Source organism: Ictidomys tridecemlineatus, chromosome 2, assembly GCF_052094955.1.
Source record: "Ictidomys tridecemlineatus isolate mIctTri1 chromosome 2, mIctTri1.hap1, whole genome shotgun sequence".
Lineage (NCBI taxonomy): Eukaryota > Metazoa > Chordata > Mammalia > Rodentia > Sciuridae > Ictidomys > Ictidomys tridecemlineatus.
In genome coordinates, this window is record NC_135478.1 from 48,563,730 (window position 1) to 48,579,227 (window position 15,498).

Genomic DNA, 15,498 nt, shown 5'->3' on the forward strand with positions numbered 1-15,498 from the left:
TTGAAGTTAAAAAAAAAACCCACTCAGGAGATAAGTCCAAGTTCTGGTGGGAAATTCTAGAGGGAATATTTTGTTAAGCCTGTTGATAATTTTTTTTTTTTTTTTTTTTTAAGGATCCTTGAGGGACAAAAATCAAGGCAATTCAAAGACAGGCTCAATCATTCTTTCTTCACATTCCATCCGGACAATGTCTGCCCTGAGGGAAGAGGAAGGCAGCCCAGGGAAGGCCCACCCACAGCACAGCTGGTCATTTCTTCCCCTCTCCTCTGCAGGAGCACAGTTAAGCTAAAGGGATTTTTGGTACTGGGGATTGAACCCAGGGGCACTTTACCACTGGACCACATCCCCAGCCCTTTTTTCAGACAGGGTCTCGATGAATTCCTTAGGGCCTTGCTAAATTGCTTCAAACTTGCCATCCTCCCGTCTCAGTCTCTGGAGTTGCTGGGATTATAAGCATGTACCACACCTGGCTTAAAGGGTCATTCTATATTTACCCAAGGAGCATCAGAGAGAAGCTCAAAGGACGCTTGGTCATTGGCCCACCTACTTGGACCCCAGCAGGACAATTTTTAGAGGGTCCACCCTGCCTGTAACTTGAGATTCAAAGAGAAGTTCACAGAAGGGTTATACCCTTTCCTCCAGGCAACAGCTGCAGTCAGCCCCCAGTGGTGGCTCATTTATTCAATAAATACTATTTATTCAATTACTTACAGTAATGATGTTTAAAGGTGCTAGGGAAAGTTGTGAATGCCTTCGATATAACAGTGATTTTTTTAAAATTCAATTCCTATATGTCTAAAAAGAATAAAAATGTTTTAAAAAAAAAGATCACTGATGTCCTATTTTAGGGACCCTCCTCGGTTATATATATTTGACTTTGTCTTGGAGCTGCTTTACAATCTTGTGAGTTGTTGAACACTGACAGTAATATAGATGATTCTCATCTAGAGAAATGAAGCTGAACTATATCCTAGTGAAGATGTAATTGATTATCAGTTACCCTCTAAGTAATGACCAATTTTGTATCTGACTGTAAGTCTACTTCAGCATTCCTGATTTTCTATGAGTGTTTTTTCTTTCATTCTCTTTAAGAACTTCAAGAACTGTTATGACATCTTATGTATCAGTTCCCTCCATCAGTTAAAGTCTTTGCCAGGACAACATTTTTATCTGTATCAATTTACACTTTCACATTATTAAAAACATGTATCTTTTAACAAAGGCTTCAGATAATTTTTAAAATAGTCACCAAGTGCCAGGTGTGGGGGCACAGGCCTGTAATCCCAGCGGCTCTGGAGGCTGAGGCAGGAGGATCACAAGTTCAAATCCAGCCTTGGCAACTTAGTGAGGCCCTAAGCAACTCAGTGAAACCCTGTCTCTAAATAAAATATTTAAAAGGGCTAGGGATATGGATCAGTGATTAAGCACCCTGGGATCCCTGGTAGCCCCCTTCCCTGGAAAAAAAACCAAAACCACCAAGTCAGAGAAGGGAAATGAGCTAAGTGGGCAGGGGGTGACTAAAATGACTTCTCAACCAAGATTAAAGGGTTAAGAGGACCTTTCCCTCTTGCTCCTCCTAACACCCGCTATTTCACAAGGAAACAAAATACACTAAAAATATTGTGCTTGACATTTGCGGGGAACCTCAGGAATGTTTCAGCTTTGCCTTAAACCTTGAACTCTAAGGATTGACTAGAGTAACCTTTATGAATACCCCAAACCCCAAGCTTATCCACAAAGACAAAATACTGGGAGATTCGTTTCTTTCCAAAAGGATCTGGAGGCAGGGCGCATCAGTGAGGAGTGGTCTGAATGCATATTAAACAGACTGAATTCCAAAAGCTGTAATTCAGGCTACTGAAGAGTCCCCTGCAAGATGCCAGGTGCTCACCAGCACACAGACCCTCCGTCTCCCTCAGTCCCCAGGCTGCAAACAGAAGCAAAGCCTTTCTAAAATTAAACATGCACTTGGCGACACTGCCAGGAAAGACTGAAGGGTACAAATACATCCTACTTCATCCTTAACAGGCCACCTCTACCCAGTCCTGTCTGAATGCCCCCTCCCCACACATACTCACAATCCCCAGCTCTCCAAAGAAAACACACAGCTTCCCCCCTTGAAGGGGAGAGGGGGCCACCAAGCTTGTCACCTGGTACATCTCCTAGGTAACCAAGGAGCTCCTCCATCTGCCGCCTAGGATCTGGCCCGAGGTGTGTGGTGATGGAAGGGAAGGGAGGGTAAGGGAGGAAGAGGGCAGCCCAGGGACAGGGGCTGTGCCTGCAAGGTTGAAGCAGCAGGGGACAGAGGCAGAGCCACAGAGGAAAGCCATAATGAATCCCTCAAGGTAGCTGGGACCAGCCTGAGCAATCAGATCAGTGCTTGAACCTCGGTCTCAGAGCAGCCTCATCCCCCTCAAAGCCTGCACGAACCAGGTATTGTGGTGTGGACTCCAAGAATTCTCCTCCCATCTGCAAGGTCTGCTTTCATTTTACCGCCATCATTGAGTCAGAGCTGCATGTGGTGATTGAACACCTACTGCATACAAGGCACTGCGCAGGACACAGTCGACTAAACTCTGGGCTGACAGCCTTGTTGGCGTGGACACTCCCAGCAGCAGTGACCATCGTTCAAGGCAGTGGGGGATCCAGGGGGCCTTGGAGCAGGCGTGGAATCTGAGGTGATGGATGAGGAGGAGGAGGACACACTACTGACATAGGCCACAGTTTTTCCTGGCTTCTACTCACAGGTCACATGAGGGACACAAAGGAAAACAGGGCACAAAGCTCAGCTTTCTGCCGCATTTCCCTGAGCTGGAAGGCTCCAGGTGAACTTAGCAGAAGGAGACAACTGTCCAATGTGAAGGTGGTCTTCACTTCCCTCCAGATGGTTCAGAACTTTCTCACCAGAGTGGGCTCCGTCCTGGGGACCATCCAGCCACAGGCTCTGTGAGCTTCAGAGTGTCCACCTTAGCCTTCAGGACTAAGAAGTCAGGCCATCCTGAGGTTCCCCAAACCTGCAGAGATGCGCTCCTACCCCTCAGACCTACCCCAAATGCTCAAGAGTGGACGACCCACTGGTGCCCACTGTCTCCCAGCAGACCCAGGCAGCTGGAGCTGGCACTGCACCCAGGCCCAAGCAGGCAAGCACAGAGGCCCTGCAGAAGGTCTGCCAGTACGAGGGTGCTGTTGGAACCACAGACCTCCGTCTCTCCTCTTCCCCGGGCTATCAGGACAGTCAGCCTGCTGCACTCCCAGAAGCACCAGAGCAGCTGGGGCCTAAAGGCCCAGGGACCATGGAGCTACTGCTCAACAGCAGCCCCTGCTCATGGTAAGCCCACAGAAGAGTCCAGACAGCTGTGCCTTCCTGCCGATGGGCACCAAACAGGTGTACCAACCTGGCGAGACACAGCCTCCTTGCTGGGTCCCACCAGAGAACAACCTGAACTCACCCGCAGCGTGGCGCTCAGCCTCCCAACATGGCTTTCTAAACTGTCCCCAACCTGAGGTTCCTCCACGCTCAGGTCTACTCGGAACCTCATTCAGCATCTTCTGAGCATGTTTCTTCTTGCATTCCTGTTCCAAGAGGACCCCAGAGGTGGCTCTTCATGCCCCGTGAGAGACTTATGGTTCGGGGCCATTCGTAGCAGGGCAGCTGTCCTCAGCAGCTTGTCTGCCATCCCGGGCCTCATGTTCACTGCGGACCAGGGAGCAGAGGCTGGCCGTGTCCCATCTTCTCTAGCAGCTGCCTGCTGCCAGCTCATAAGCCGTGACTCCCTCTCCATTTCCAAGTCACACTGCCCTCTTCTCCGTCTGGCTTCTTCAGCAGACATCAGAAAAGGCAATGCTTCCCTCCCAGGTGGCCGGGGTCTCCCGACTCAGAGGATAAAAATCCATCACTTTCCCATGAAGGCTGTCTCAAGGCCAGAGCATCCAGGGGTAGTGGAGACTGTTGCCCAAACCTCTCTGGAGAGCAGAGGGATTCGGAGCCCTGTGCCCCAAGGGAGGTTGCTCACCAGCAGCCTCTGTGGGTCCAACTGAAACTCTTCGCTGTTCCTGTGGCCCTGTCTGTGGTGTGACCTGTGGCCTGATAGAGAGCACCTGGGCTCCTCACATGCCCCAGGCTGCTGGCTTCAATTGTGGCTCCACGGCTGGCCATGGAATGTCACCATAGCAAATCTAAGGGGAATGGGAGGGGACACGCGGATGACCTTAGGTGAGGCGTGTGTGGAGATGAGGAACAACAGGCGATAGGAAGAACCAGCTTCCTGGTGTATCCAGAAGCAAGACCAAGTGGCAGATTCTTTCTGGAGCCTTGTGTTTTATTGAGAGAGAGGACCTCAATGAGTTTCTTTAGCACCTCGCTGTTGCGGAGGCTGGCTTTGAACTTGCAATCCTCCTGCCTCAGCCTCGTGAGCCGCTGGGATTACAGGCCTGCACCACGGCCATCTATTTCATTCTTTTTTAAGGAACAGAGTCAATGATTTCTGAAATCATTTCTTCAAGGCTGGCGTGGATCGTCAGCTGGGCGTCAGGGGTACTAAAAAGAAAGGTGAACCTGCAGCTAAGTTCGAATTTCCTTTAGTGTTTTGTCCTTTTACACCTAGCAGGCTTTGTCTAGATCACCAACCTCCCTTTTGTTTTTTTTCCAGGAGCTGATGCAGGGAAACAATTCCCTCCTATGTTTAGCTCTATGAGCATCATGACCACTAGGGGGCAGGCGACTCAAGGCCACAGAAGCCAGGCAAGGCCAGAGTGCCTCAGGCTTCCAGGGGAGGTGGCATAAAGTCAACGCAGATTTGAGTCTCCAAGTGATTTGTGTGTCAGGCTTTCTATTTAAGGACGCTCAAGGCCATCTTTAATTATTAGATACTCCAGGACTTGAGCAGCTGTGGCAGATGATGTTGAAAAGGAAGAAGCCATTGGCATGGACCCCTGACTTTTCTATTCCAGTCCCACAGGCAGCTCTCAGGGAGACACCAGACCACAGAGTTGCAACCCCCACTCCTCCGTATGTCACTTCAGCCTCATCAGCAAGGTCTTGGTGGGAGTGGCTGCAGCCATTGAAGTGACACTCAAGCACTTGTCTACCCTGTAGCAACCCTCTCGCCTCGCTTCTACGTTCTTTTTCTGGCTCTTGTGTTCGCAACCTAGAATGGGACAGAATGTGCATGACAGACCAAGGCTACTGCCAAGGGATGCCAAGAACACAGGCCAGGACATCCCAGGAGCAGCTCAGGAGCCAGGCCTGGAAGAGAAGAGCGGTATCCAGAACATGCTGTAAGACCCCTGGTAAGCTCCGCAGAGTTAGCAAGTGTCACCGAGCCAAGCAACTGTCCCTGCTTGTTATGATCTGAAAGTTTGCATCCACCAAAATTCACGTTATAACCCAATCCCCCGAGGCGACGATATTAGGAGCCAGGCTTTGGAGGTGATAAGGTCATGAGGGTGGGATTAGGACCCTTATAAAAAAGGGGCCTAAGAGCTAGTTTGCCTCTCCATGGAGTGAGGAGACAGCCCTCCAATGAACCAGGAAACAGATCCCTGCCAGATGCATCCTCCGGAACTTTCATCTTGGACTTCCCCGTCTCTAGAATCATGAGAAATACACATCTGATATTTATAAGCCACCCAGTTTGTGGCACTCTATGGTAGCAGCCCAGATAAATCAAGACAGTACCACTTCTGATTCTGAGCAGGGTGACCAAAGAGGTCTTGGGATCTGCTAAAGAGACAACAGATAATGGCCTAAATCCCAGTGAGTCTAATACTAGAAAAAGGTCATCCACTGTCCACTTCCTACTCTAGGCAGGGTCCCTGAATCCCAGCCTCACCCTGGAAAGCCAGGCCCAAGCGCCTACTTCATTCTGGTCTTACCCATCATGATCCCCCACTTTCCACCACCAGCATATGCACACCCTAAATGAACACTCAGCATGGCTTCACACTTTGTGTGTGTCGGGGGGTAACCAGGGATTACACTCAGGGGCACTCAGCCACTGAGTCACATCCCAAGCCCTATTCTGTTTATTCAGAGACAGGATCTCACTGAGCTGCTGAGTGCCTTACTTTTGTTGAGGCTGGATTTGAACTCGCAATCCTCCTGCCTCAGACTTCTAAGCCGCTGGGATTACACAGACACTTTTTTTCCCCTTTTTCTTTTTTTTAAGATAGGGTCTAACGTGCCCAGGCTGGCCTCAAACTTGCGATCTTCCTGCCTCAGCCTCCCAGGTGGCTGGGATCACAGACACACTACCACTGTGCCTAGCAGAGACTATTCATCAAGAGCCTCCATCTGGCATTCAAAACCCAGACAGCCCTGGAAACAACACGGCTCCCGTGGGAAGCCCAAGTCCACTGTCAAGACCTTCAGGGATGATCTAACTCAGAAGAACTTAAACAGCAGAGGGAAAGGGCAGCCCCACTGTCACTGGGTGACTGTCATCCCAGAGTACGACTTGAGGCCAGGCCCAGCCAAGAGACCACAAGGAGAAGTTAACCTGTGGCTTTTAGAATGTTTTTAGGCAAAACTGGGAGTCTGTTAACTATGCTTGGGGGAAAACCACTGCACACACATGAACACAGACCCAGACCAGACACACACACACACACACACACACACACACACACACACACACACACACACACAGACACGGGGCTATGAGTCCTACCCTCTGGGTGGCGTGATTCAGCATCTCCTGCCAGGCGGAGTCGAACTGCCGCTTGTCATCCTCCAGCAGCCGCTGCTCGGCCAGGGAGATGGTCTCTTTGGCAGCACGAAGCACCTCGGTGGCCCTCTGGAAGTCCTGTGTGGCTTTCTGAGCCTCCAGCTGAGCCTGTGCAAGAAAAAACCCTCGTGAGGCCTCAGGCAATCATGGCAGGGACCCCAGGGTCCATACCCTCCAAATGCTGAGCTGCCCAGGTCCAAGACACACCCCGTCCAGCTCTGCTGCTCAGCTGGGGGCACAGGTTGGCACCTCCAGGCCTCACTGATAAGGCCAAGGTTAACAAGGAAGTCCCCGACACCTTCCTTGCCCAGATCCAAGACTCAACTGATGACATGACAGAACCAGATAGCATCCCCTGGCTTTGTTCTGTGGATGGGGAGTCTTGGCTGTGCATACACAGGCTTCCCCAAAGCTGGCTGGAAGCAGGGCTGTGACCAGGTTGCCAGTAGTGTAAGCCCTGACCCAGTTCTGTCACCACCAGTTGGTCCCCCACTCAATCCACACTGACACCAGTGATGGGGCAGGAACAGCACCAGCCAGGCAACGGGAAGGACCTCATCGTAACAACAGAGTCACTGCTTCCAAGGGACATCGAGTGGGGCAAGCAACCTCTGGTATAGCTGACCATACATCCAAAGCCGTCACATATGGCCCTTGAGCACCTGAATTGTGATTATTCCACACTGAGTGCAAAACACCCCTAAGTTTAAAGACTTAGTACAAAAGACAAGACAGTTATACATTACATTTTCTATTGGCCAGTTATAGTGGAACATGCCTGTAATCCCAGAGACTTGGGAGGCTGAGCTAGGAGGATCCTAAGTTCAAGGCCAGCCTCAGCAACTTGGCAGGGCCCTATCTCAAAAGAAAAAAATAAAAAGTACCAGGGCTGTAGCCCAGTGATAGAGTGCTCCCAGTACCACCAAAAGTACATAAATGATAATAAAATAAAAATGTAAATCAGATAGAAGAAGGGGACCAGAGGGAGGGAGGAGAGGGAAAGGGAAGGAACTGGGGAGTGAAACTGATCAAATTATACTGTTTTGTATGCGTGTATGAATATATTATAACAAATCCCACTGTTAGGACATTATAATGCACCAATAAAAAGGGAAAAAAACATTATGTAGAAATAATGCAAATATGGTCACAAACTAATAAATATTTTAAAAAATGTGAATCAGCCAGGGGTGGTAGCATGCTGGGAATCCCAGGGGCTGAAGAAGCTGAGGCAGGAGTATATTGAGGTCAAACCCAGCCTCAGCAAGTTAGGGAGACTTTGTCTCTAAATATAAAAGGACGGGGGATATGGCTCAGTGGTTAAGTGCTCCTAAATTCAATCCCCAGTACCCCACCCCCCCAAAAAAAATTTAAAATCATGATGAAATAACATTTGGGATCTACCAGGCTCAATAAAATATATTAAAATTTGAAATCAATTTAAAAATGATTAAGTTATTAAAATTATTTTCACCACAGCTGCTAGGACATCTTTCGGACAGCAGACACCCCTACCCCGAGAGTGGACCACAGGACTAATTGTGCCGCAGCATAGGAAACGGGCAGAGAAACGGGCCAGCTGCCATTTTCTATAGGCCTGCAGTGAATTCCCCACCAGAGCTCAGGAAGTCGCTGCAGTGCCCACCCACCTCCACCCTTGGTTAACCAGGTCCCCAAAAGTCATTTTACTTGAGCCTTGAAGGGACACCCAAGGGACAACCCCTGAGACTCAAAACTGGGGAAGGCCAGGGGCCTGGTCCTTCCCCAAGTGATTCTCACATGACCTGGAGGAACTTCTCAGAAACCACAGGCTGCGGACACTAAGGGAAAAAAGAGACCTCAGAGGCTGGAGCACCCCAGCCCCCAGGGCAGGAAACAATCCTTGGGAGCCCTGGTTACTGCCCTGCCACACACCCAGCCCTCCAGGTGCTGAAATCAGCATGGCAGAGACCAGAGGTTGGTACGGACTGCAGAGTCGCCCAGGAGAGCGTCCCAGGACAGAGGGAAACACCCGTCGGGAATGTGAAGGAAAAATGACTCCCAGGAGATGGAATGGAGGAGGACTTCCTCCGGAAGAAGGACTCCTGCCCGAGGACTGAAGGACACAGATCACTTCCAACAGCAGGGGCACAGCAGGCCAGGAGGAGGCATCCGAGGCTCTGAAGACCTACTATGAAACCTAGTATCTATAGGAGATTTGACAAAAAGCCCGAGAATGATTTTTTAGGGGTACTGGGGATTGAACCTGGGGTGCTTAACCACTGAGCCCCATCCCGAGCCCTAATTTTTATATTTTATTTAGAGACAGGGCCTCTCTAAGTTGCCGAGGCTGGGTTTGAACTCCCCCTCGTGCCTCAGCCTCCTGAGCCGCTGGGATTACAGGGGTGCACCACCACACCTGGTGAGAGTGAATTTTTGAAAAGGAATCGACTAGAAATCTTGAATGAATGCCAGGCTAACCCTTCCAAAGTGGCTGGCAGAACCTACCTGCTGTGGAGATCCAGGACCAGGCAGGCACCTACGTTCACTCGGGTGAACCTCAGCTACACAGCAGTATTAAAAGGTGCTCACTTTACTAGAACTGAGTGACCTGCTAAGAAACAGATGGCATCATGCCCTCTCAGTAGGTCTCGGCCTCCCAGCTGGGCCTCCAGCCCACCCTTGGTTGTTCCAGGTGAGACAGCCCCGGGCATACGTCTGCCCAGACAGGCTGCAGGCAAGGCTGAGGCCCGGCTCCTTCCTCCACCTACAGACTACCTACAGCTTCAAACCAACTCCGGGAGATAGTGATTCATCCCATGGGCTCCTAGCACTTTCTAGAATGGAATCTTATTTGTTTTTTTATTTCTAGGAAATCTTAGAATTCCCATTCAGCTCCACTTAAGAGTAGACTCTCCTCCCCCAGTTCTCCTGCTTGCATATAAAGAAAAGGGACATCCTCATGGGGACCTTCTGAAACAGCTGCTATACCTCAGCCCGAACTTCTTCACACCCTTGCCACACCAAATAAGGGAACCACACCTCTCTACAGAGAGGGGACAGGAAGCCCCTTTGATGTGGCCTTTTAAAACACGCTCTCTGGCAAATTCCCAGCAAGTTTCTGAAGTTTCTGCAAGATTCGTTCTCTCCTGTACTGTGACATCACAAGAAGCACACCAACCTTGTCATGCAACTTATCACAGTCCAACTAAGGGCAGGGCTCAGTCTATATGCAACCCAGACACCAGGTGGCATGTCTCCATCAGTTGCCCACTTACTGGTCCATTCATTCAAGTTGACGCTGGACGTCTGATCCACAGCCACTGCCTGTTCCCTCGAGTTCCTTGAGAGCAGAGGATTCGAGGATCAGGATAAGGTGATGTGCCCCTGTGACTAATTTGCAGCTAATGAGGAGGCAATGAACATGGAGTGGACCTGCAGGAGGGCTCCTGTCACAGATTAAATGTTTGTGTCCCCTACCATAACTACACGGAGAAGCCCCAGTCCCCAATTTCACTGTCTTGGGAGGTGAAGGAAGAAGTTAGGGTTAGATATGGTCATGACAGTGACGCCCTCGTGACAGGGTTAGTGCCATCATAAGAACTGGGACTCCTTCACTGACAGGGACCAAGAAAGGGATGTGAGCACGCAAGGCAAAGGTGGCCTTCTACAGGCCTGGAGAGAACCCACGCCAGACAGGGAAGTTGCTGGTACCTTCATCTTGGAACTCGCCAACCTCCAGAATTAACAGTCAGAACTAAATGTCTAGCCACCCAGGCTACGGTACTGTTTTGCAGCAGTCTGAGCAGACTAAGCCAGCTGTGGGTATCAAAAGGGCACTGCTACTGGGCGCAGTGGCACATACCTCTAATCCCAGTGGCTCAGGAGGCTGAGGCAGGAGGATCACAAATTCAAAGGCAGCCTCAGCAACTCAGCAAGACTCTGTCCCTAAATAAAATATAAAAAGGGCTGGGGATGTGCTCGGTGGGTTGAGTGCCTCTGAGTTTAATTCCCCATTTAAAAAAAAAGGCATTGCTTTAACAAATACCTAAAAATGTAGAAAAAGCTTTAAACTGGGAAGTTTTGAGGTACATGCTAGAGATCACATTTCCCTTTTTTTGAGGTGGGGACTAAACACAGGGGCACTGAATCACTGAGACCCATCTCCAACCACACCACACTACTCCCTTTTAAAAAAATATTTTACTTAAGAGACAGGGTCTGACTAAATTGCTTAGGGCCTCGCTAAGTTGTTGAGGCTGGCTTTGAACTGGTGATCCTGCTGCCACAGCCGCCCGAGCCACTGGAATTATAGGTGTGTGCCACCAGCCAGATCAGATTTCATAATACTACAAAAAAAAAAAAAGAAAAAGAAAAATTAAGAATTGAACCCAAGAGTGCTCTACTACCAAGCAACTCCCCCAGCCCTTTTTAAATTTTTTTTTTTTTTTTAAATTCTGACAGAGTCTCATTAGGTTGCTCAAGCTGGCCTCAAACTTATGATCCTCCTGCTTCAGCCTCTGAGCAGCTGGGACCACGGTATGCACCATCACTGTGCCTGGCCCAGAAAAATACATCTCTAACACCACACATACAAGGCAGGAGCCCCGGAGGAGGGGGAGTACCCTATTGCTCGTCATTAGCAGAACAGTCCATTCGACATTTATTAAGTCCCTCTGGTGGCTCAGCTCTGGAAGGGCTAAACCCAATCTAAACAAGGGACTCCAATTCAGTTCATTAGGAACCCCAAAACAAGGCCGGCCTTGACAAGACACAGAGGTGTAAAATACCATGGGAATATAAGGAAGGGAGAGAGTACGGTGTGAAAGGTCTCACAGGGAAGGTTCCTCAGGGGAGAAGGGGTCAGCCATCAGGCCAGGCCACATCCCAGAGTTTCCACACGCAGGCTGCTTTCTAGTGTCATCATGGGACCCGTGACCTCCAGAGTCAGAAGCAGATTTAGCACTCCCAGAGAGCACTGGCTATTTAGTGCTCACACTAGACATGAAAGAGGACGCCTAGAAGTCTTTGGCACCTCCAATCCAGTTTAACCTTCAGACCCTCACAGAGGACCCAGGCCCTGGTTTTAGTGCGTACTTGGAATAAGGACCGTCACCCACAGGCTCCCTCACGTGAACAAGTGGCACGATGATTCACTCCCAAAGGACAAAGGCAGGAGGGGAGCCAGGCTTATAAAAGAACCGAGGAGGAAAACGTTCGCAGGGCTCGGTCTGAGCTGTAGGATGCGACACGGGGAAATGTTAACTACCTTCCTGACTCATAGATCCTGACAGCTTTCAGGGAAACAGCTCCACGGGGAGAATTTTAAAAGGCCGCTCATGAATGGACGCGATAAGTGACCTTCATTACACGCTGTCCCAAGCATGACTGGGAAGCACTTGGAAATGCACAGGCGTCCCACAAAGTGTCATCAGCAAAGAGGGCTGCCATTGTCCAGTGAGAAGGGAGATGGTCATGACCGTGACTCACGTCCACACCAGCCCAGAACTGCTCTCAGAACAAGAGCATCCAGACATTTGCACTGGCTGTGACAGAGGTACGGGGTGGAAGGAAGTTAAGTCCCTCGTTTTTCTTTCTTTTTTTTTTGGTACCTGGGATTGAACTTGGGGGTACTTGACCACTGAGCCACATCCCCAGCCCTTTTTTTGTATTTTGTTTAGCGACACCTAGTTGCTGAGGGCCTCATTAAGTTGCTGAGGCTGGCTTTGAACTCGCAATCTTCCTGCTTCAGCCTCCTGAGCTTCTGGGATTACAGGCGTGTGCCACCATGCCTGGTGAGCCCCTCATTTTCCTAAGGAGAGCCCAGAGTTGCAAGGGAACTTGCCGATACCACACGTCTCTCACGGCCAGCCAGAGCCAGGAACCCAGAGCCCCAGCCGCTGGTCTGAGGCTACTTCTGCTGGGTAGTTCTGACACCTGACTAACGTTACCACTGGTGAGTCTACCTGTCAGCAAGGAGATCAGCAGAGGGGCCGAGGATGGGAACACAGACCACACAGGACTTGCCACTTCCTAGATGGGGTTCCTGTCCTCACACAGATCTCACGAACACACCAGCCAGTTAGCTCTGAAAACTGGAAAGGGGTGGGCGAGGTGGTAAACACTTGTAAACGCAGTGGCTTGGGAGGCTGAGGCAGTAAGATCACGGGTTCAAAGCCAGCCTCAGGAACTTGGTGAAGCCCTAAGCAACTCAGCAAGACCTCACCTCTAAATAAAGTATGAAAAAGGGCTGGGGATGTGGCTCAGTGGTTAAGCGTCCCTGGGTTCAATCCCTGTTACCAAAAAAAGAAAAAGTAAAAGTGAGAGACTTTCAGAACCCTTGGATGCCTGAGCAGACCTTGGGAGGAGTGTGGGGGAGGGGACTTTTTCCCAAAGACTAGTAAGACAGTGGCCTGGCGGGACCATAGTGGGCAGTAAGCACTACACAGGGAGGAGGAGGAGGAACTGGCTTCTCCTCCTCCCGAGTGGCTGGACTGGGATGAACCGGCTGCCACAAGGCCAGAAAAAAGTCCAGGGGCTTTCTGTCCCTGTTTTTATGTTTCAATATGATACAATTCTGTCCTTGCCTCTCTACGGAGGAGGTTGTACACGGGGCTGGAACGAATCCTCCCCCAGCCAGAAGTTCATGAAGAAGTCTCAGATCCCTTTCCAGCCTATCTGAGGAAGATCAAACCGCTTTGAAAACCTGTTCCAAACCCCCTGTGAGCCTCTGCATCAAAGTGGAAAAAGAGACGACATCTTTTGTCAATTTTACTAAAGCTGTGATTTCTACCTATTTTCTGGGGAATCCTAGGGATCAGCTGTTGATAGACTGCCCCGAGTCTTTCCATCTTAGAAAGTTCCTCCTATTCCCCTTTCAGACTTCTTTGAAAGGTTAAGTGGCAAGCAGCCAGAGATGGGTACTAGCCATTTCTGGTACATTTTGCGCCCGAGGTCATTTTGGATAAAAACATGATAATCAGAATCAACCCCAGCCAAGCCTGTTGGTGTGATCCCAACAACTCAGGGAGCTGAAGCAAAGAGGACTGCAGGTTACAGCCTCAGCCACTTAGATCCTGTCTCACAATTTTAAAAAAGGGTATGGACACATCGGCTCATACCTGTAATCCCAGTTTCCATTCAAAATCATTTCGTATGGAGAATTCCATTTAGTTCATTTGATTCTTTGATTGTAACAGCCGGTGTTCCTAATTTTTTCACTTTTATTATTTAGTCAAATTTACTAGGAACAATCCATTTCTACTTCAAAATGGCAGATTTGATCTAGTGAATAGTTTCATCCATATCACACTTTACTAACTTATATCAGAGGTTTTCCACTATTTCCATCTAACTATGTTTTCCTGCATCTATTGCCACTGTTCTGTCTTGCAGTACTGGGGACAGAAACCAGTGCCTTATGTGTGCTAGGCAAGTGCATTTTTTTTTTTTTTTTTTTTTTTGGTAGCAGGGATTGAACCCAGGGGCACTTAACCACTCAACCTCCTGGGTTGCTGGTATTATAGGAGTGTGCCACCACACCCAGCCGGCAAGTGCACTCTTATTTTTTTCCTTCTATTTTCCTTCAAAGCTGGAATTGAATAAAACCTATTGTCCTGCCAGTTTGATCCTGAATATATGTGGAACAGCAAGTGTTTACAGCCCAGCCTCACTTCCCCCATATTAGTGCCACTGGCTAACACCACCACTAAACTGTACCCCAACTCAGTGCTTTATAGATCTGAAAATTCAAATTTATCTGGGCATCAATTCTACTCAGACTCAAAGGTTACCACGTACAGTCTGAGCCATTACTACACTGGAGATTATTTCCAACAATGTATTATAAAATATATATGTGGGGGGAGAGGGGCATGGTGGTGCACACCTGTAATCCCAGCAGCTCAGGAGGCTAAAGCAGGAGGATTGCAAGTTTAAAGCCAGCCTCAGCAACTTAGCAAGCCCCTAAGCAACTCAGTGAGACCCTATCTCCAAATAAAATGTAAAAAGGGCTGGGGACGTGGTTCAGGGGTTAAGTGCTCCTGGGTTCAATTCCTAGTACCAAAAACAAACAAAATTTTATATATATGTATGTGTGTGTGTGTGTGTGTGTGTGTATCTACATATGCTACAAACTAAATAAAAGATCTTTGGTCTGAATTCATCCTTAGAGAAATATGAGGAAACAGTGATTTGAATAGCCACAGGGCCAGCAGCCTTATCAGTGGATGGCCACACAGCTGTTAATATATCATCTGTCCAAGAGGCCCCAAGGGGTTAGAAAAACAAAGGTCAAACAGTTTTGCTCTGTCCTGGGGTTAAAGATGAATTACTTAAAAGTAAAAATTAAACAGCTATGACTTGCTTCAAAACCTAGTTACAAATGAGAACAAAGAGCTGGGAGTGGGAGATGTGTGCAGAGGAAATAAGATCAGCTAGTGGTTCACTGGAGAAGGTGAATGATTCACAGGGGCCCGCTATATTCTTTTCTCTACTTGTATATATTGATTTTTTTTTTGGTAGGGGCATTTCCAGGGATTGAATCCAAGGACATTTGACCACTGAGCCTCATTCCCAGCCCTTTTTTGTATTTTATTTTGAGACTGGGTCTTACTGAGTTGCTTAGCACCTCACTAAATCACTGAGGCTGGCTTTGAAGTTGCAATCCTCCAGCCTCAGCTGCTGAGCTGCTGGGATAGATTTGAAATTTCTGACCCAGTTTCTGCAGAATGATCCCAATTCCTGAGTCACCTAGGGTCTCAGATTGGCCAGAGTGTTTGACTCAAAGGTTTCA

The 15,498-nt window shown here is 49.0% G+C and overlaps 1 protein-coding gene across 3 annotated transcripts in view; it reads right to left on the reverse strand.

The window, feature by feature from the left end:
* Positions 1-15,498, reverse strand: part of Sh3bp5 (SH3 domain binding protein 5) — a 70,343-nt gene that overhangs the window by 6,395 nt on the left and 48,450 nt on the right. For all 3 annotated transcript variants that reach the window (XM_078038507.1, XM_078038505.1, XM_078038508.1), the window contains one exon: positions 6,669-6,833. In XM_078038507.1, the coding sequence (XP_077894633.1) occupies positions 6,669-6,833 (165 nt within the window). The remainder of the gene's footprint in view (positions 1-6,668; positions 6,834-15,498) is intronic.